We start from the raw sequence: 21,763 nt of genomic DNA on the forward strand, positions 1-21,763 counted from the left end.
GATCCGTTTGTCCATTCTTGCACCAAAACCACTTGTCTAAATTAATGTAGCTTACTAATAAGTCTTGAAATATGGTCATGTAAATCCTCCAATCTTGTTCTCCTTCAAGGTTGTCTTGGCACCTAGGTCCTTTATATTCCCACTGCCTTTTTTAATTGTCTTATCAATTTCTGCCAAAAAAAAAACAAACCCACTACAGTGTTGATAAGATTAATGGAATCTATAGATCAATTTGTAGGGAATTGACATCTTAATAATTCCAGTCTTCTTATCCATAAATATAGCACATGTTGTGCTGTGCTTAGTTGATCAGTCATGTTTGACTCTTTGCAACCCCATAGACTCTAGCCCGCCAGGCTCCTCTGTCCATGGGGATTCTCCAGGCAAGAACACTGGAGTGGGTTGCCATGTCCTTCTCCAGGGGATCTTCCCAACCCAGGGATCGAACCCAGGTCTCCTGCACTGCAGATGGATTCTTCATCTGAGTCACAAGAGAAGCCCAAACACAGCATAAGTTTCCATTAATATAAGTCTTCTTTAATTTTTCTCAGCAGAGTACCATCTTTTGTTAAATTTACCCCTAGGTATTTGTACTCCTCTGCTCAGGCTGCCATATTAAAATATAGTAGACTGGATGGTTTAAAACATCCTCACCAACACTTGATCCCAATATATCCCTGCCCATCTGGGAGCCACTGATTGAGCAAGTCCTGCCTCTCTGAGCCCACTGTAAAGTCTGTCCTTGCCTCTCTGAGCCCCCTGTCAAGTCTGGGCTAAGATGCAGCAGCATATAGATCTCTTGCTACCCTGAGACTCTCCAAATATGATGTGGAGTCTCCCATCTATGTCTCACTAACCCTGGTTGTTGCTGTTGCTGTTTTTTCCCAAGACAGACTAATTCTAGGGACTTCTGATCTCTCTATTTTCACTCCCTTCATAGGGCACATCCTGGGAGTTCCTTCACTGCCACTGGGCACATTTAAGGACATATATTTTCCAGGGGGTGGTTATTCACTCAACAAATATCCATGGAAACCTTGACCCTACCCTTCTCTGGCCCCTCCTATCAACGAGTCCAGGGAGATCAGTTCCACCAAGTAGATCCTACCTTCCCACTGCACTCCCTCACCCTGCCCTGGTCCAGCCTCCATCAACACCCTCCCCAGATAGCAGCAATGAGCCCAGACTGGTACCCCAGTTTCCACCCCCCACCCCTGGTATTCCACCCTCCACACAGCAGCTGGCTCCAGTGATGTTTTCAAAGCACAGGTCTCTTCCATGAACCCTTCCCAGCTTCCCTTCAATCTCAGGACAAAAACCAAATCCTCAGTATGACCACGTAGTCTTCTAAGATCCGGCCACTGTGCTTCCTGGCTGCCCGCCCTTGCTCATACCCACATTTACCACCTCCCCACATTTACCACCTCCCCACCCTCTCCCTCCCAGAACTCCAGCAGTCACTGGCTTTTGAATTTCTGAACCCACAGGGCTCTTTCCCACATCAGGGCTCAGCATTCACTGTTCCTTCTGCCCAAGACACCCACTAACACCAATGCAGCCCCCAGTGTTGCCTCCTGAGAAGCCCTCCTTGATCAGTCCACCCGTCAGTTCCGCACACTCCACCACAGGCTAAACCCCTTTGACTTTCACCGTCATAGAACCTTCATAGAGCCCTGACTTCTCTCCTAAACTCTTATCACCCTTTTAAGTATACATCTACCTGGGCGATCATTTGTCTGACATCAGTCTCCTCCACTAACCCCCAGGCCTAGTTCAGGGTTTGGCATATCATACGTGCTCAGTAAAAATTGGTGGAATGAATGAAAAAATCCATGAATAATTTGCACCAGATGGAGTCCCAGGCTGGGAACTTCAGTGCTAACCAAGACAGGGTAGCTCCCGGGAGGAGCCCAGGGTGACATTCGTGGAAACTGATGGGTGCAGGGATGGGGAACAGGGCATGGCCACTTCCACCCACCAGGAGGGCCCAGAAAAGACTGCCCACGTGAGGGGAGACTGGAGGGAGGCCTGCTGAGCTGACAAGGTGAGGAGGCAGCCAGCATCAGCAGAACTAGGAGATTTGGATGATGTTCGGGGGCAGAAGGCTTTGACAGGCAGACAGCACTCGGGGCGGCTGTGAAAGCCTGGAGTGCAGGCAAGGAGCCTGGACTGTGTCCCTGGAGACTGGCCATGCTCTCCAGGCATCCAAGGATGCTGATCAGGAAAATATTTCTGAGCCTGCATGAGATCATATTAATTTATACATGTACATAAACACGTATTATTTACCATCTTTGCAAACATAAAAAAAATCAGTAAAGCTTAATTTCTCTCTTATTTTGTAGATTAAAAAATAAACAGGAGGTTTGATGTGGTTTTTCCACCCCTCGACAAGAGAGTCTCGTGTACCCACAGGGAGACCACCCTTCCAGGCTGTGGGGAAGCCACCCAGGCACTGTGGCTCAGAGGAACATCGTGATCAGATCTGCTATCAAGAGAGACCCCACCTGCATTGGCAAGGCAGCCGGATGGGACAGAAGAGATGGGAGGTGGGGGGGCGAGCAAGGAGGCTGATGGCCAAGAAAGGGGGTGGGGCCGGCAGAGATGAATGACTGCAGGTGACAGAGGGGAAACTGAGGCCAAAGAGGAGCACGGGGTCAGATTCCAGGTTATAAAGTGGCAGAGACTGGACCAAACCTGATCTCCTGAAGGGACCCCATGTTCTCTCCCAGGAATTGGAGGAGGGCCCTGCCCTCTGCAGCCCCCTGGGACCCACTCAGTGAGCAGAGCAGTCATGAAGTCCTTGGAGACGCCTGGCCACAGTCCTCCAGCAGCCACTCAAAGACTGTCCTGGATAGGGGGCAGATGAGTCCTGTGTGTCCCCAAAGGTGGCCCTGGGTGCCCAAGATCACACGAGAGGGAATATGAAGGAAGAGCTCCGGAGAGGGATGAGATGCCCATCACTGGAGGTGTGCAAGCCAAGGTCATGGCTCTCTGGCCTCCAAAGGCAATGCCCCTACAGCACCGTGAGGTCCTTGAGTGGGTGCGACGACAGGGCCATCGTCCTGGGCAGGGTCCGCTGGGAATGACTCTACCAATGACCTCATATGGGGGAGGCAGGCGCCCCCTCCCTCACTGGGCACCGCAGCTCCTGCCCCGACCCCGCTTCGTCAGCGGGGACCACCACGAGGAGGACCAGACTGGGAGGTACCGAGACAGACTGGAGACTCAACAGGAAACGGGAGTGGGGGTTTCAGAAAGGGAGGCAGGAGATTATTAATCTCTTGATTAATAGCAGCGGGGCCGGCGGGGAGGGGGCGGGGCAGGGGCGGTCCCACCGCAGTTCTTCCGCAGGAGGCAGGGTCCTCCCGGCGCTGGCCTCCCCACGGTCCATGCCAGGCGTTCCCAAGTGCAGATGGGAGGGACGGCAGGCCCAGAGGATAGTGTCCCCCACCCAGGTCATCCCTCGTCCCTCGCACTTAAGCCTGGGACCAGAGTCTACTGGTGGGGGACGGGGAGATGGTGGGGGTCGCCGAGGCGGGGGAGGTGGACACATCCAAGCTTCTAGACCCGACCGGGCCGGCTGAGGAGGGGCAGGGAAGAAGGCCACGTTCTAAGAATGCACTAGGTCCAGGACTTCCTGTGGCCTTGTGGGCTGCAGGCAACCCAGCCCGAGGTGGGAGGCTGGCTGGCAGGGGGCCGTCTGGCCGAGAGGAATGAAGGAGGCAGAAGTTCCGGCAAACCCCTCGGCTCAGCACATCTGGAAGAGGTTGGCTCTAATGCCATCAAAGAGCAGAGCTCGGAGGGGCCAGGCAGAGAGTTGAGGGCAGGCCGAGGAAAACTTAACCCCCACAGCCCCGGGGCTCCTCCTTCCGAATCTGTCTGGCCCTGCGACCACCCCATCCAGCCTCTGACCAGGGACTCTGGAGGGCGGGAGGGCGGTGACTGACAACACCCCAACATCCGGCTGCAGGCCAGGGCTGTGATTCCCAGCCGGAAGCAAGATGGGGCCGTTTATCCCCATTTCCCAGGTAGGGAAACTGAGGCACGGGGAGCGGGCAGCACTCATCGTCCTCTGGACTGGTTCTGAGGGCCCTCCGCCGGCAAGGGTCCGGGTCCAGCCCCCTCATTACAAGCCAGAAGGAAAGGCCAGGAGGGAGGAGGCTGCCCCCTGCAGGGTCTTCGGTCCTGCTGTTCCCTCTCCCCATCCTGCTTCCCCAGATCTCAGCTCAAGTGTCCCCCAGGGCAGCCCCAGAACCAGGGCTCACAGCAGAGACACCCTTCCCCCCACTGGCTGTGAGTCTTGGATGGTCATGGCCCTCACGCCCCCGCCCCACCCCCACCTCTGAGAGGGAGGGGTCCTGATCTTCTTGCACACTAGTGCCTGGCACTTAAGTGCTCACTCAGACCCAAACAGCTAAACAGACCAAACACAGGATCAGAGAAACCTGAGTCGGGGCTGCGGGTCCCGAAGCCAAAGCAGGCATCATAGGACCCGGCTCCACACTAGCGTGGACAGACTGGGCCCCAGGCTCAGTCCTCCAGACCTCACGTTTGTCTGTGAACATTAGTTTCGGGTGCCACCCTCCCCAACACACACACATTACAAAAATCCTACATAGAAAAATCATAAAATGGGAAAATCCACAGTTGTAATACAATTTTTTTTCCTTCATTTAAGAGGATGGATAGTTTCTTTATTACTGAACATTTGTTGAGCACCTTCATGTGCCCAGGCTCTGGGATGAGGACATCGTGGTCCTGCCACAGTGATGCGTGCGTAGGTGGCTGGGAAAGTCAGCACTGAAATCAGACCGCCTGGCTTGGTCACGTGCTTGGACCTGCTCGGGGGATGGGCACCCCCTGCCCTGGCCTTCTCTCCTAGTGCTGCTCTGACAAGGCGCCCCCACTCCCTTCTGGGGTCCAAACCCCAACCCCCCCACTCTCTCATTTCCCCACCTCCCCCACTGCCACCCACCCCCAGCCCCGGGCTCCTCAGCACTTTTACTCCTATGGCTGTCTGCCCATCTTCACCAGCCGCCTCCCCGCTCTCCCCCCTCATTGCCGGCAGTTTACAAACATGCTCCTGTGTCTCCTGTCTTAAAAACCAAACATACACCTGCCTGGGCCTCGTGCTGCGCCTCCAGCATCCACGCCCCATTTCTTGCTTCCCTCACAGCAAAACTTCTGGAAAGAGTGTTCTGTTCTCCAGTCTTCATTCCCTCACCTCTCATTTTCCTCCTCCACCCATGCCATCTCAGCATCCATCCTTACCACTCCCCAAAACTGCCCTTGCCACGGTCCCCAGTGACTTCATGTTGCCAAACCCAATGGTCACTCCTTGGCCCTCATCCCATCGGCCACCCAGAAGCACTGAGAGACTCCTACTCTCCCTCCCAAAACTCTCCTCCCAGGACACCGGGTTTTCTGATGTCCCTTCTGACCTGGCTGCTGCTGCTCATATCCTTAGCCCTACCTCCCAGACTCTTCTGGAATCAGCACCCCTTCTCCATCTATTCATCCCCAAGTTCACCTCCAGCCCCGTAGCTTTAAATACCATCAGAATGCTTGTGATTCTCAATTATATCATGTTTACATGCACATGCCATTGCACATGCATGCTAAGTCACCTCAGTCATGTCCAACCAACTCTTTGCAACCCCATAGATTGTAGCTTGCCAGGCCCTTCTATCCATGGGATTCTCCAGGCAAGAAAACTGGAGTGGGTTGCCATGCCCTCCTCCAGGGGATCTTCCTGACCCAGCAATCGAACCCACGCGTTCTGCGGCTCCTCCATTGGCAGGCGGATTCTTTACCACTGAGCTGCCAAGGAAGTTCACCCATACTGTTACATTTTAACACCTCTGATACTGAAATTCATGTAACAGTTGATGGTGTGCTATGGCTTAATTTGAAACATGCTTAGGGGCCATAGTATAATGTATTTCTTCCTACCAATGGCATATGAGAATCCATGAAATTCAGTATGGCTCCAGAGTCTTCCTGGGACTCCAAACTTCCTTACTCAACCACTTACTTGATACCCTGCTCCCCATGGATCCCTGACAGGCATCTCAGACCTCACTTGGCCCAAGTAGAGCTGTTAGTTTCTACCTCCTGGGGATGATCTCTGGTCAGTGTCCCCAGTTCAATGAATGGCATGCCCAACCAGCAAGCCTCTCACACCAAAAATTTAGGGTTATCCCTAGTTGCTCCCACCCATAAGTGATCAGACACTCTGGTCATTTCAGCTTCCAGAGCACCCCCTGAATCCACCCACTTCTCTTCACTTCCCCAGCTCTCACCCACTCTCATCTTGAGCCTGTGTCCATTTTTCCCTCAGCAGCCAGCGATCATTTCAGAACCTAAATCAGCCCATCTCAGGGACCTCCAAAAAGCAGAGAAACTATAAACCCAAAGCAAGCACAAGGAAAGGAAATAGTGACCAACTGTATTTTCCTGGGGTCCAAAGTCACTCGGATATGAAATTAAAAGACACTTGCTTCTTAGAAGGAAAGCTATGACAAACTTAGACAGCCTACAAAAAAGCAGAAACATCACTTTGCCAACAAAAGTCCATATAGTTAAAGCTATGGTGGTTTTTCCCATAGTCACATATGCATGTGAGACTTGGACCATAAAGAAGGCTGAATGCATCAATGAAGAACTGAGATTTTGAATTGTGGTGCTGGAGAAGACTCTTGAGAGTTTCTTGGACAGCAAGGGGACCAAACCAGTCAATCCTAAAGGAGATCAACCCTGAACATTCATTGGAAGGACTGATGCTGAAGCTGAAGCTCCAATACTTTGGTCACCTGAAGCGAAGAGCCGACTCATTGGAAAAGACACTGACACTGGAAAAGATCAAAGACAAAAGGAGAAGGGGACAACAGAGGATGAGATGGTTGGATGGCATCACTGACTCAGTAGATATGAGTTTGAACAAACTCTGGGAGACAGAAGGACAGGGAAGCCTGGCGTGCTGCAGTTCACGGGGTCACAAAGAACTGGATATGACTGAGCGACTGAACAGCAAGCACAAGGAAAGACAAAGTATACAGAAGAGCAGGAATCAAATGGAAATGAGAAAAATGATAGAGAAAAATCAATGAAACCAAAAAGCTGGTTTTCTGTAAAGTTCACAAAAATGACAAACCTCTAGCAAGACTGACAAAGAAAAAAGGAAAGAAGACACAAATGATCAATATCAGGAATGACACAGGGAAGAGCACCACACACATCAATTTAACAACTTAGAAAAAGGGACCAGTTCATCAAAAAACACAAATTATCCCCAACCGACTCAGTATGAAATAGATCATTTGAATAGCCCCATAACTATTAAGGAAATTGAATTTGTAGCTGAAAAACTCCCCATAAAGAAATCTCCAGGCCCAGATGTTCACTGGAGACTTCTTCCAAATGTTTCAGAAGAATTAATAGCAATTGTAGATAATCTCTTCCAGAAAATAAAAGAGGAAGGAGCACTTCCCAACTTATATGAGACCTTGATACCAACGTCAGACAAAGACAGTACAAAACCAGAAGCCTGCAGACCAATATCCATCATGAATACAGACACAAAAATCCTTAGCAAAATATTAGCAAACAGAATTTGTATTACATTTTTAAAAATTATACATCACGGGCAACTGGAGTTTATTCCAGGGATGTGATGTTAGTTCAATATCCCAAAACCATTCAATGTAATCACCATATTCAGCAGCTAAAGACATCCCATGACCATGTCAATCAATGCAAAAGAAAAAATTTTTTGACCAAATTCAGTGCCCATGATAAAAACTCTGATAAAAACAGTAATAGAGAGAACTTCCTCAATCTGATAAAGAACATGGATGATACAAAAATTTTACAGTTAATATTACAGTTGAAGGTGAAATGCTTTTCCTCTATAATTGGGAATGAAGCATTCTCTCCACTCTTATTTATGAGTTCTGGAAGTTCTCGCCAGTGAAAGGGCAAGAAAAGGAAATAACAGACATACAGGTTAGAAAGGAATAAACAGGAGTGTTTCTATTTACAGATGACATGATTGTCTTTGTAGAAAATCTCAAGGAATCTATACCCAAACTTCCAGAACCAATGCATGGGTTCAGCAAGGTTATAGGATCCTAGAAGAGTAATTGTGTTTCTATGTACTATCCATGATATCAAAATTTTAAACTCAATTTTACCAAATGTATTTTTTAAAAAAAACCCTATTTACAATCATTCCAAAAAAAAGAAGAGGATTTATATGCCAAAAACCTATAAGAAATCCAAGAAATCAATGAAGAAAGATGAAAGAAATAAAAAAATTATCTAAATAAATGAAATCCATATTTCTGGATTGGAACAGTCAACATAGTAAAGATATCAATTTTCCTCACTTGGATATACAGGTTTAATGCAATTTCTATTAAAATCTCATCAAGATTTTTGGTAGATAGAGACAAAATTAATCTAAAGTTTATATGAAAAGACATAGGAACTACAGTAGCTAAAATAGTTTCAAAAGAGAAGAACAGGGACTTCCCTGCTGTCCAGTGGTTAAGACTCCAAGCTTCCAATGCAAGGGGCACAGGTTCCATCCCTGGTTGGGGAACTAAGATTCCACATGACCCATGGCACAGCCCCCAACCCCAAAAAAAAATTTAAAAAGAGAGAGAAGAAGAAAGGGGGAAATCAGTCGACCTGATTCCAAGTCTTACACAGCTACAGAAATCAAGACTGTGTGATATTGGCAGAACCATAGACACACATATCAATAGAACAGAAAATAGAACCTAGAAAGAGCCGGACTTGACTGTGCCCAAATGATTTTTAACAAACATACAAAAGCAATTTGATGAAGGAAGGATGTTTTCAACAAATGGTACCAAAATAGCTGGGACATCCCAAGACCAGTAAAATGAACCTTGCCCTAAATTACACACGTCGTGCAAAAATCAACCTAACCTGGACCACAGACTCCTGTGCCAAGTAAAAAACTATAAAATTTCTAGAAAAAAACATAGGAGAAAATCTTCTTAGACTTGACACCAAAAGCACACTCCATAAAATGAAAAGCTGATACACTGGATTTCGTTGAAATTAAAAACTTTTGCTCTGCAAAAGACTGTCATAAGAGGATGAAAAGGCAAGCCACAGAGAGGGAGAAGATATTTGCAAACTATATACCTGACACTGGATTAGCATCTAGAATATATAAAGACACCTCAAACCTCTACAGTAAAGAAAAAAATCCAACTAGAAAATGGGCAAGCGACATGAAGAGACAGTTAATGAAAGAAGATATACAGATGGCAAATAAGCGCATGAAAAGATGTTCAACATTATTAGCCCCTAGGGAAATGCAAATTAAAACCACAGTGAAACAGACTACACAGAATGGCTAAAGTAAAATGTAGTGACAACACCAAATGCTGGCCAGGATACACGAAACTGGATCACTCAGACATTGCTGGTGGGAATGTAAAATGGTACAGTCACTCTGGAAACGGTCTGGCAGTTTCTTTAAAAACTAAACATGCAAGTACCACATGACCCAACAATTGCACTCCTGGGCATTTACCCAGAGACATAAACACCAACATTCACACAAAAACTTGAATATACACAAATGTTTATAGCAGCTTTATTCATTACAGCCCCAAACTGGAAATGACCCAGTTGTTTTTTAGCTTCCGAGATCAGACGAGATCGGGCGCGTTCAGGGTGGTATGGCAGTAGACAAGTTGTTTTTTAAATTAACAGACAAATGGTTACACTAACTGCGGCACATCCATATTACAAAATACTACTCAGCTATAAAAAGGAAGAAGTCCCTTTTTTTTTTGTACTGGGATCTTGACACAACAGTATAGATACTGTGTACAAATACTTCTGATTTGTACACTTAAAGTGGTTAAGATGGCAAACTTTATATTATGTGTATCTTAACACAATGTGAATTTACAATGACCTTGAAATAAAGTTTAATTTAAAAGAAAATTCTAAAGCAAGTCATTTATCATCCGTACCTACACCTTTCAATGGGGACTTCCCTGGTAGTTCAGTAGTGAAGAATCCACCTTCCAATGCACAGGATGCAGGTTCGATCCCAGGTCAGGGAACTAAGATCCCACATGCTGCGGAGCGTCTAAGCTCACTGCAACAGTGCCTTGTGAGCCCAAGCACCGCAACTACAGAGTCCAGGCGCTGCAATGAAAGAGCCTGCACAACACAACACAGATCCTGCATGCCACAACTAAGACCAGACCCAGCCAAATAAATCAATAATAAATGTGCTAAAAATAAAACCTTCAGTGGCTTCCCAACACTCTCTTACAATAAATTCCAAGCTGGCGCTTGCTGAGATCAGTCTCTGCCTCTGTACTGTCCTCACCTGCTCTGCTTCTGGACACGGACCTTTCTCTCTCAAGGTCCTTCATCCAGGACCTTGCTGCCTTAGGGCCTTTGCACCAACTGTCTCCACCCCATCTTCACACGGAGGCTCTTTCTCCCCATTCGTGACTCAGCATCCACGTCATCTCTTCAAAGAATCTCTCCCATGTCCTCTAAAGTTCCTGAGTCTTAATCAGTCACGATACCCTTTTTAAATTTCCTGAACTCATTAGGAGGGCATATTTTTTCTTGTTTTCATATTTAGGTGAATATAAACTCCACTGGGGGACTTCCCTGGTGGTCAGACAGTAAAGAATCTGCCCGCAATGCAGGAGACCCAGGTTTGATCCCTGGGTTGGGAAGATCCCCTGGAGAAGGGCATAGCAACCCACTCCAGTATTCTTGCTGGGAGAATCCCACGGACAGAGGAGCCTGGCGGCTACAGTCCGTGGGGTCGCAAAAAGTCGGATATGACTGAGCGACTTTCTCTTTCACTTTTTCCAACTCCATCAGAGAGAGGATTTAGTCTTATTCACCATCATATTCCACCCCTGTCCCCTGGCACAAAGTAAGTTCCTTTATAAACACTTGCTGAGACCCTTGAGTGCATGAACAAACACAGAGAAAGAGGCCTATGGGGGGCTCCTGGGGGAGAGGGTGGGGGCACAGGGAGGGACTGGGGACACAGGCCAGTCCCCCGGTGCATTCCAAATCGGCCTCACTGTGCCCAGATTCGGTTACACTCATGTTTTCACAACCACACCCTCCCTTCCCCCACCTGCGCAGTTTTGTCATAAAAATGTCATCAGGGTGTAATGAAATAATGTGATGACTTCATAGTGCTCAGCAAAGAGAGGCCCCACCAAGGATTACAGCCCCACTGATCCCCAAATCTCACTCTGCAGACGTGCGGAGACCCCTCCTCCCTGCCGTGGCCCCAGCCCAGACTTCACACGGAGCCGGCTGGGCAGCAGGAGGGGCTAGTGCAGGTGCCCCAAGCACTCGGCAGCAAAACAGCTCCGCATCAGCTCATGAGTCACTGGATATTTACACCTCTTCTCTGGGCATCGGAGCCAACGTACCAAGGGCATACCACCAGCAAGACACTGGCCAGGACGTGCTGTCACCTCCAACACCAAATCCCCCCAATAACTTCATACGACGCATCATTTTTACAGAAGAAACAAGCCAAACCCCAACACCCTTCCCTTCTCTTCCTACCCTCAGTCCATCCCACGCAGGGTGTGTGGGCCAGCCCGCATGCACCAGTTCTATTCGTGCTCCAACCATGCTTCTCATTCCCACAAAGAGCCATCCTTCAGCGCCCCCCTTAAGGCTTGCGGTGCACCCATCATAGGCACCGTCCTCCAGATTCAAGGGAGAGGCCAGTGCAGGCCTGGAAGCCAGTCAAGGCTATTTAGCCAGGTGCCCAGAGAATGGCCTAGGAGAGGCCGTGGGCTCCGTGGACACTTACCCCTGGCCTCATGGACTCTGTACTCCATGAGGATGGGCATGGCTGCAGGGCCAGAGTGGCCTCCCTGAAGGGTCCCCTTGACCTGAGTGGAAAGGCCATCTGCCCCAGGCACTCTGCTCTCAGGGTGGCGGAGGGGTGCAGGCAGGCCCCTCCTTCAGGCCTGTCCATCTCCTACGGCTCCACAGGTGCAAGAGAACATGGCGAGACTGCTGCTCTGGAAAAAACCCAGAGCTCTGAGCCAGCAGGACACTCCCCAGGCACATAGTGATGGGTGGAGGGCTCCACTCAGCTCACCCTTCTTTCCGCCTCCAGCCTCCTGCTTTGGGTCCTCACTGCTCAAAGTGCTCCCATCAAAGAGAAAGAAATGCCTCAGCCAGTTGTCTTGGCAGGAAGGGTAGGGGAGATAAATCTATTTAACCAAAGGCTCCTGGACTAGACGCTGCAAAATCTATGGAAGGACCAGCTAAGCCCCAACTCCTCAGCTGTGTGACAGCGCAGAGGTCCCTTCTGTCATCACCCAGCCCCATGCAGGGGTCCGGAGCCTCTGAGATCCTCCCATCATGACCACCAGCTGTTACTGCTTCTTTGCTGTGAGTCCCTGCCGCAGCTCTGACGTCACCTCATCCCAGGAGACTTCCTGATCCACCCCCCTAATCAGGATGAGGTACCTGGCAGAGAGGAAGTCAAAGGAGGCCGAGATCTTGAGCATATCGTCGGCCCCACGTGGAAGCACCTCTTCCAGACTGCTGTGAGGTTAATAGGCTCCCGTTACTGAAGCCTCTTTTGCAAACACTGCAAACGCCGTCTCCTGCGTTCGACCCAAGGTGTCGAGAGACACGGGAGGACTCACACATAAGACACAGCGCCGGCCCCAAAGGGCCCCCAGGAACCTCCCAGGCTCCTCCTGCCCGCTCTGCTGAGGGTGATCAGCCCGGAGTACAAATTTTTGAAGCATGCAGACTCTTAAGAAAACTATAAAATGATGCTTTACAGGACTTCCCTGGTGGTCCAGTGATTCAGAATCCACCTGCCAATGCAGGGAACACCAGTTCAATCCCTGGTCCGGGAAGATCCCACATGCCAAGGAGCAACTAAGCCCACATACCCTTACTGCTGAAGCCCAAGCTCCACAACAAGGGAGGCCACTGTAATGAAAGACCCTTGCATCACAGCCTCCACTCACTGCAACCAGAGAGAGTCCACTCGGAGCAGCCAAAATAGGTAAATAAATAAAATGTTTAAGTTTTTAAAAAATTAGTCTAAGAAACAATAAGCACCTCGAGACAGCACTATACAATCTGGAGCTTTTTCTTTCTTCTAATTTTTTGGCCACACTGTGCAGCATGTGGGATCTCAGCTCCCCAACCAGGAATCGAACACACACACCCCCAAATTGGAAGCTTGGAGTCTTAACCACTGGGCCACCAGGGACGTCCCTGGAGCTTTTTCTTACCTTGGTAAATGCTCCTCGAAGAAAGCCCCAGCTCAGGAAAGCTCCCCCCGCCACCATGGGTCTGGGCCCCCACACTGTATCCACACAGCATCAGTGACGATGTAACTACACTTGTTACTGTGGTGCTTTGACATACATCCTCCCTTCCCCCCCCACTGTCATCTCCCCAAGTCAAGGACTGATCTGTGTTCTCACTTACACTCTCCTGGGAGCTTTGGGGCGTGTACAAAGGAGGAGATCAACAAATGTTCATTTGGGAGGAAAGGGGAGCTGGGCCTTGAGACCACAGGAGCATCCCAGTGGGGCCTGTTTGATGGGCCAGAGTCAAACCCAACCCAGACCCTGTGACTCCCTGTGACCGTGGGCAAGTCACTTTGCCTCTCTGAGCCTCCATTACCTCATTGTAAGTTTGTGAACCGGTTTATCAGACAAGAACTTAGCTCCATAATGATCTGCATTCACAGCTCAACATCATGAGCTCACTGTGTGCGAATTCTAAGTGTCCTGACAACTCTGATCTCATTTCATCCTCCTGACATCGCATCATCAATTTGGTGATGTTTCTTGAGCCCCCAAACGCCAGGCACTGGCAGCCTAGAGGCACTGAGATAGACCCCTCTCTGGTGGCCCCCAGGCTGGTGGGCTGGGCAGACGATGACCAGGCTGACCACAGAATGAACGCTCTGGGTCAGAGAGCAGCAAATGCTAAGAATGAGATTAAGTGGGATAAAGGGCTGGAAAGTTACAGAGGGGAGAGAGAAGAGAGACGCTGGAATAGAGGACAGAATCTCATTAGGCGATCCAGCGTTTCCAGCTGCTCCAGAGTGAAAACAGTCCAAGCGAAAGGATGGCAAAGGTGATGCCCCGGGGAGAGTTGGAGCCTCCAGGCCAGCCTGGTCCATGTGCCCAGAGCCCAGGGAGCGAGACGGTTTCACGGCATCAGGAAGAGAATGGTCAGCCACAGAGAGAGGGATGGGTTTTTAAGTGAGATGGAAGCTCCTGGAAGATCTGGAGGAGGGCCATGCCTTGATCAGCCAGAAGGAGCTAGAAGGGGACACAAGTGCGGTGGCTGCTACCAGGACTATGCCTCTTAGATGTGAAAAACACAGAACTGGGACCTGAACGCAGGTTGCACTTGGTTCCCCAGGTCACCAGGCAGCGACCCGCCACCGCTCCTGCCCAGCCAGCAGTCCGAGGCCACAGAGGGCGTGCACCCCAGTTCTAACTCAGACATGAGTTACTGGTGAGGAAGAAAAGGGTGTTAAACCCTCCCTCCTTAACAAACAACAGTGACAGAAGTAGAGAGGACAATTACAATAAAAATGCAGTATTCCTTGAAAGAATGAGAATTGAGTTTTACTTCACAAAGCTCCTGTTGGCTGAAGTTTTGAAGGCAGAGGGCAGGCCCATGACAGACGCATGATTGAACATCCTGTTCTTGACTCCTGATGCCAAGGGGAGGGAGAGACCTCCCTGAAAGGCCTGTAAACACCCACTCCAAAGAAAAGGTCCCGATGCTCCTGAACCATTGTTCCCGTTATTTCTTCAGTCATAAAGCAAAGGGCCCTTGTGAAAATCAATGAACATTTGACATTTTTTCAGTTGAGGTCAGTGATTCAGTACTTAGCTCACTTGGCTTTTCTTAAAGGTGCCTTACTGTATTTAGAAAATATAAAAATCTCAGGCTGTAATTTTGACATTAAGAAAGCCAGCCCACTGCTCCCTTCCTTCCAAGGTTTTCTAGTAAAGGCAATCCTGACAGTTCATTCTCTGAACCCAAATACAACACAGTGGAGTGTGTGTGTCTGCATGCATGAACTTTTTTGTTCCACCTCCAGTGCTCTGCGTTTTTCCAGATTTTCTGATGCACAGCCCACTAAGTGCTCAGGCACGTCTGGTTCTTTGTGACCCCATGGACTGTAGCCCACCAGGCTTCTTTGTCCGTGGAATTTTCCAGGCAAGAAATACTGGAGTGACCCACTCCATGGGGTCTTCCCGACCCAGGGATTGAACCTCTGTCTCTTGGGTCTCCTGCACTGGCAGGTGGATTCTTTACCACTAATGCCACTTGGGAAGCCCTTGCTTCCACCGTGGGAGCTGACCGTGGAGTGTACCCAACACAGGGGACTGCAGTTAAAACCCAATTTGGAAAAACAAAAATACAACTGCTCATGTTTATGCCTCCACTCCAAAGACAATATGAGTTTCCTGAAGTCAAATCCCATGTCTTGTAAAGAGCCGTTTCCGAGCTTGGCTCCCTACTTGCAGAAATAGAGACTAGTGGGGCTGGCACTGTGAGACAGGTATAGCCTCGCTCCTCATGGCCTGAATTCCAGCCCCAACCAGCAGCTTCCCTGTTGGAGTGGTCACTCCTCACACTGAGCAGGACGCTCACTGTCAGGGTCATTTATAGATTAGACTCCAAAGACCCTTCTTCTCAGAAGATGCTCCCAGGATCAGGAGATGATGACCTGGTCCTCAGATGATCCCTGATGATGAGAAAGGCAGAAAAGTCTTGGGATTTGGGTCCTGGGATGTGAGGGAGGGAGGGAAAATGGGGTCCCTGTGCCCTCTGCTGAAAAGGAAAGGGAGTTAGGGGTAACTTCCCTGGTGGTTCAATGGGTAAGACTCTGTGCTCCCAATGCAGGGGGCCCGGGTTTGATCCCTGGTCAGGGAACTAGATCCCACATGCCACAACTAAGACTCAGTGCAGCCAAGTAAATAAACAAATAATAGTTTAAAAGAGGAAAGGGGGGCTAGAATCTTTTTTTCATTATCGATCCGTTGGTCATCCTCTAGCACAACAGTTAAAAGTAGCCTTTTGCCTTCGATTTTTGATGGATGTATCCATTTACTTGGGCTTCCCAGGTGCCTCAGTGGTAAAGAATCTGCTTGCCAAGCAGCAGATGCAGGTTCGATCCTTGAGTCGGGAAGATTCCCCTGGAGAAGGAAATGGCTACCCACTCCAGTATTCTTGCCTGGGCAATCCTATGGACAGAGGAGCCTGGTGGGATACAGTCCATGGGGTCGCAAAGAGTTGGACGTGATCTAGTAACTAAGGAGCAGCAGCAGAATCCATTTACTTAGCCATTCCCCCTGCAGAGTGAGTACATCAAAACACCTGCATACAACGCAGACCCCAACTAAAGAACCTCTACTACTAAAAAAAAGATGAAAATCAAAAATTACTATTTGGCAAACACCATAATAATAATTATAGCAAGCAAGAATCATCAATGGATGCTAAAATTACTGGGAGAAAGTAGAAGGAGGAACAGCATATTTGTCTAGACTCCAAATATCTCCCCACAATATACTTATTAATGACAAAGGGAGAAATAATTACACAACAGGGGAGAAACCTGGCTAAGACACCACCTTAACCAAGTGATTAAAGTTAACATCAGCAGTATTGATTCTATGTACCTCTTAATATGTGCCCCAAGAAAGGTACAACATGCCTTTCACAATCTCCTTCCCAAGAATGTATAATCTCCATCAAATAACTGGCTAGTACTTTCACAAGTGCTGAAGTCATAAAAGACAAAGTAAAACCAAGATATGGCCCCAGGCTGGGGGAGACTAAGGAGATATGACAACTTAAACGTAAAATGGGGAAAATAAAACCAGAAAAATGAGATGAGTAGGATGGTTGGTAAAATTTAAACAATGTCTTAGTTTAGAGTATTATATCATTGCTAATTTCCTGGCTTGGATAATTGACTATGGTTGTAAAAGATATTAACCTTAGGAAAATGCTATAGATTCAATGTCTGTGTTTCCCCCAACTCCACCTCTAAATTCTTATGTTGAAACCTAATCCCCAGTGTGATGGTATTTAAAGGTGGGGCCTTCTGGGAAGTGATTAGGTCATAAAGGTGGAGCCCTCATGAATGGGATTAGCACCCTTTTAAAGACCCCAGGGAAGATACATTGAGAAGAGGACTGTCTATGAACAAGGAAGAGAGCTCTCTCCAGATAAAGAATCTGGCAACACATTGATCTTAGACTTCTCAGCCTCCAGAACTGTGAGAAATAAATGTTTGTCATTTAAACCCCCCAGTCTATGGCGGTTTGATACAACAGCCCCAAAAATGGACCAAGACAGGGAAGTTGGTGAAAGGAAAAGCTACACAGAAACTCCATTTACTAGTTTTTGCAACACTTATATAAATATAAAATTAAACTTTAAACAAAGTTTGAAAAAAGCACTTGTAAAATTATTAAAATATATGTATGATAATGTGATTGAAACATGGTCTGGAATGGCTAAATTAGGAAACCACCTAAATATCCATCAATTGAGGGAATGGTAAATAAATGATGATGCTTTTCTACAGTGGAATACTACATAGCTATTAAAAAGGAGGTGTCTCTATGGGAATATATCACAAAATATTTTCCTGGGGGAAAACCAAGTTATAGAACAAAATAACATCACTTCATATTTGTTTAAGAAAATATGTTTACAATCAGGGACAAAGAGAATAGTAGCAGCCAAGGGTGGGGAGCCTTGGGAGTTTGGGATTCAGTTCAGTTCAGTCACTCAGTCGTGTCCGACTCTTTGTGACCCCATGAATCGCAGCACGACAGGCCTCCCTGTCCATCACAAACTCCCAGAATTTACTCAAACTCATGCCCATCGAGTCGGTGATGCCATCCAGCCATCTCATCCTCTGTCATCCCCTTCTCCTCCTGCCCCCAATCCCTCCCAGCATCAGGGTCTTTTCCAACGAGTCAACTGTTCGCAAGAGTGGCCAAAGTATTGGAGTTTCAGCTTCAGCATCAGTTCTTCCAATGAACACCCGGGACTGATCTCCTTTAGGATGGACTGGTTGGCTGCAAACTGGTATATACAGAAAGGATAAACAACAAGGTTCTACTGTTTAGCATAGGGAACTATATTCAATATCCTGTGATAAACCAAAATGTAAAAGAATATGAAAAAGAATATATATATATGTATATGCATAACTGAGTCACTTTGCCACACAGCAGTAATGAACACATTGTAATTCAACTATACTTCAGTAAAACATAAATTAAAAAAGAAGAAGAAAATATATTCACAGATATACATATATGTGGAGAAAAAATCTGGAATGACATTTTAACAATAGGGTTATGGAGGTGACACTGGAAGAAGAGAGAATGTTCATTTTTTTGCTTTACTCAGTTATTACCAAATGCTTGAACTTCTTTTTAGCAGTAAGGATATATCACTATCTTCATAATAAAAACAAACAATAATAATTCTGGCCTAGGAGCATACTCCTGTGGGTCCCACCAATTCATGCTGCAGGCTGATTCTGGGTTCAGCTCCATGCTGAGTCCTATAGTGGGCAGCACTGTGTGGGCACAGGGCCCAACTCAGGGGCTCACTCTCCATCTTTGGTGATGAAAACTTATCCAACTCATGATGACCCCGTGATGGTTAATTTTATGTGTCAACTTGGTAGAGCCACAGTACCTAGCTCTTTGGTCAAATGTGAATGGATGTTGCCATGAAAGTATTTCTTAAGATGAGATTAACATGGAGGGAGTAAACTTTGAGTAAAGCAGATTACCCTCCATAATATGGTGGGCCTCATTCAGTCAGGTGAAGGCCTTCAGAAAAAGACTGACCTCCCCTGAGGAAGAGGAAATTCTGTCAGTGGATTGCCTTCTGACCCCAGCTGCAACAGCAATTCTTCCCTGGGTCTCTGGAGCCTACCCTGCAGCTTTTGGAGGTGCCAACCCACTCCACCACATGAGCCAATTCCTCAAAAATCTCCCATATAATCTACTACCACACATTACTGGTTCTGCTTCTTTGAAGAACCTTGCCTAAAACAGACCCCCCACGCAAATGTCCTCTTAGTGGAGGGCACAAAGTGTTCTCTTAACACAGAAGGGAGAGGGATTTGCAGTTTGAGGTGGCTGGTCCCAGACAGTAGATGAGGAAGGGTCTTTGAAACAGAAACCTAGGGCTGGAGAGGAGTAGGGGTGAGGGGGTAAGGAATCCAGTTCCTGGAGCTGGAGCAAGACCTGAAGGGGCAGAGGATAAGGAGGCAGGCAAGGCTGGGTCTCAGAGTCCCTGGATGTCTAGTCACCCATTCAGACCTCTCTCTCTGAATGCCGAGGAGCTCCTGAGAGCTGGGAGTGGAGGACACTGGAGACAGAAGCAAGGCGGTGGAGGGGGGCGGGGCTTGAGGTGGGCAGGGCCATGAAAGGGGCAGGGCCGTGGTGGGGTGGGGCTGGGCAGAGGCGGGGCTTGGGTGGGTGTGGCTTGAAAGGGGCGGGGGCTGAGGTGTGTTGGAACCTGAGGGGCGGGGCTGTGCGGTGGGCGGGGCTTGTGATGGGTGGGGTTGTGAGTGGGGCTAGAGGTGGGCAGCTCTTGAGAAGAGGGGTTTGTGGGGTTTTGTGTGTGTGTGTGTGTGTGAATGGCCTCGCCTGGCCCTTTTGCTCATCAAATATCCACTGGATTATGAGGATCTTTCAGCTGGGGAGTAAGTCCCTTTCATCTTCGCACACACATTGTCCCCATACCCCAAACACAAAAGGTGCTCCATGAATGCGTGCCTGACTCTGCTTCCAGGCGTCAGCCCACCTACCCCAGCAGCTCTGCTGGAGCTGGGTTCACCCAGAGGAAGTGAAAGGAAAGGCAGAGCTGGCCAGCCCCGCGGCCGTTACCTCACGAGGTTCGCGCAGGGGCCGGGCCACCGGCAGCTCTGGTACACGCGCTGGACCACCGTCTCCGAGCCGTTCTGCACCTGGCAGGACACCGTCCGAGTCACCGTGTGATGGCACCAGTGCCTGTGGGGAGAGCAACAGTCACGTCAGTCCCGCCTGTTCCCCAGGGTCTGACTGGGGATCGAAAGGCCGTCCGAGGCCAGAAGGGGCCCCTCCACATGCCTGCAGGGCCACTGCTGCTGGGCAAGGGGCCCACTGAGACCCTCTGCCCGGTCAAAGGGAGAGAGCAGTCACACCCCTTAGCCATCAAGCACCCCCCCCGCCCCGCCCCCCGCATCATTCCAGTCTTCCAACAACTCCGTGTGAAATCAGGATGGGGCTGTACTCCTGCCAGGAAATCCCCCTCTGGAAGGGAAGACTGTCGGGGAGATGATTAGAACACAATGGAACGCGGGGTCATAGGGAAAATCACAGGATGAGCATGGGGCTGTGAAACTGTGGGAACCCAGCAGGGCCCCCAACCCAGGTCCTAAGAAAGGGCTCCGGCTGAGAACTGAAAGATCCAAGTCAGCCAACCCTAAGTGTAGGGGCAAAGAGTGGGGACAATCCGCAGAAGATACAGCAGAGTGAGCAAAGGCAAGGAGCTGAGACGGACCGTCGTGGGTTCAGAGACCTGCCTGCCGCCAGAAGACTGGAGGAAGGGGAGGAGCCAGGAGACAGGAAGAGGCCTGGAACCTGCCAGGCTAGAAGTGGGTCTCATCCTGACGTTGGTGGGAGCCACTGAAAGACTCTGAGCTGTGGGCAATGATCAGATGGCTCTGATTTTAGAAAAGCCCCTCTGGTGCAGTGTGTAAGAGCTGAGGAGGCCTGAGCTGGGACCCAGGGAGCTCGGGGTGCAGAAAATGTGCAAACCATGTGCAAACAATATGGTGATTGGATCAAGAAGGCAGACACCTCCCCCCTCCCATCTCCAGATCCCAGAAATTGAAATTCTAAAAGTAAGTCCCCCATGAATCATCAAGATGGTGGCAGAGGAGGTCCCTTACTCAGTACCCCCCAGTAACAATAATTTGGCAGTTGTGCTCAGACAAAAATGCCTTTGTGGGAGCTTTGGGATTTTTGCAAACTATTTATCTGATAAGGATTGATATCAAAATATATAAGGAACTCATAAAACTCAATAGCAAAAATTAATAATAATCTATAAAAAATGGCGAAAGAATCTGAATAGACATTTTCCCAAAGAACACATGTAGAATACATACAGATGGCCAACAGACACATGAAAAGGTACTCTCAACATCAGTTTGTGAAAGTCGCTCATTCATGTCCGACTCTTTGTGACATGACCCCATGGACTATACAGTCCATGGGATTCTCCAGGGAAGAATACTGGAGTGGGTAGCAGTTCCCTTCTCCAGGGGATCATCCTAACCCAGGTCTCCTGCACTGCAGGCGGATTCTTTACCAGCTGAGCCACCAGGCAAGTCAAAGAATACTGGAGTGGGTAGCCTATCCCTTCGCCAGGGTATCTTCCCAACCCAGGAATCGAACTGGGTCTCCTGCATTGCAGCAGGTTCTTTACCAGCTGAGCTACCAGGGAAGCTTCATCAGGGAAATGCAAATCAAAATAAGATATCACCTCACACCTGTTAGGATGGCTGTTATCAAAAAGACATGAGAAAACAAGGGTTGTTGAAGGTGGGGGAAAAAGGGAATCATGGTACAATGTTGGTAGGAAGGTAAATCGGTGCACCCATTATGGTAGGTTCCTCAAA

At 48.6% G+C, this 21,763-nt stretch overlaps 1 protein-coding gene across 2 annotated transcripts in view; it reads right to left on the reverse strand.

Annotated features, from left to right (window-relative positions):
• COL26A1 (collagen type XXVI alpha 1 chain) overlaps nucleotides 1–21,763 on the reverse strand; it is a 164,799-nt gene that overhangs the window by 103,696 nt on the left and 39,340 nt on the right. For both annotated transcript variants that reach the window (XM_065920401.1, XM_065920400.1), the window contains exon 2: nucleotides 19,986–20,108. In XM_065920401.1, coding sequence (XP_065776473.1) covers nucleotides 19,986–20,108 — 123 coding nt within the window. The remainder of the gene's footprint in view (nucleotides 1–19,985; nucleotides 20,109–21,763) is intronic.

This window comes from Muntiacus reevesi, chromosome 2, assembly GCF_963930625.1.
Source record: "Muntiacus reevesi chromosome 2, mMunRee1.1, whole genome shotgun sequence".
Classification (NCBI taxonomy): Eukaryota; Metazoa; Chordata; class Mammalia; order Artiodactyla; family Cervidae; genus Muntiacus; species Muntiacus reevesi.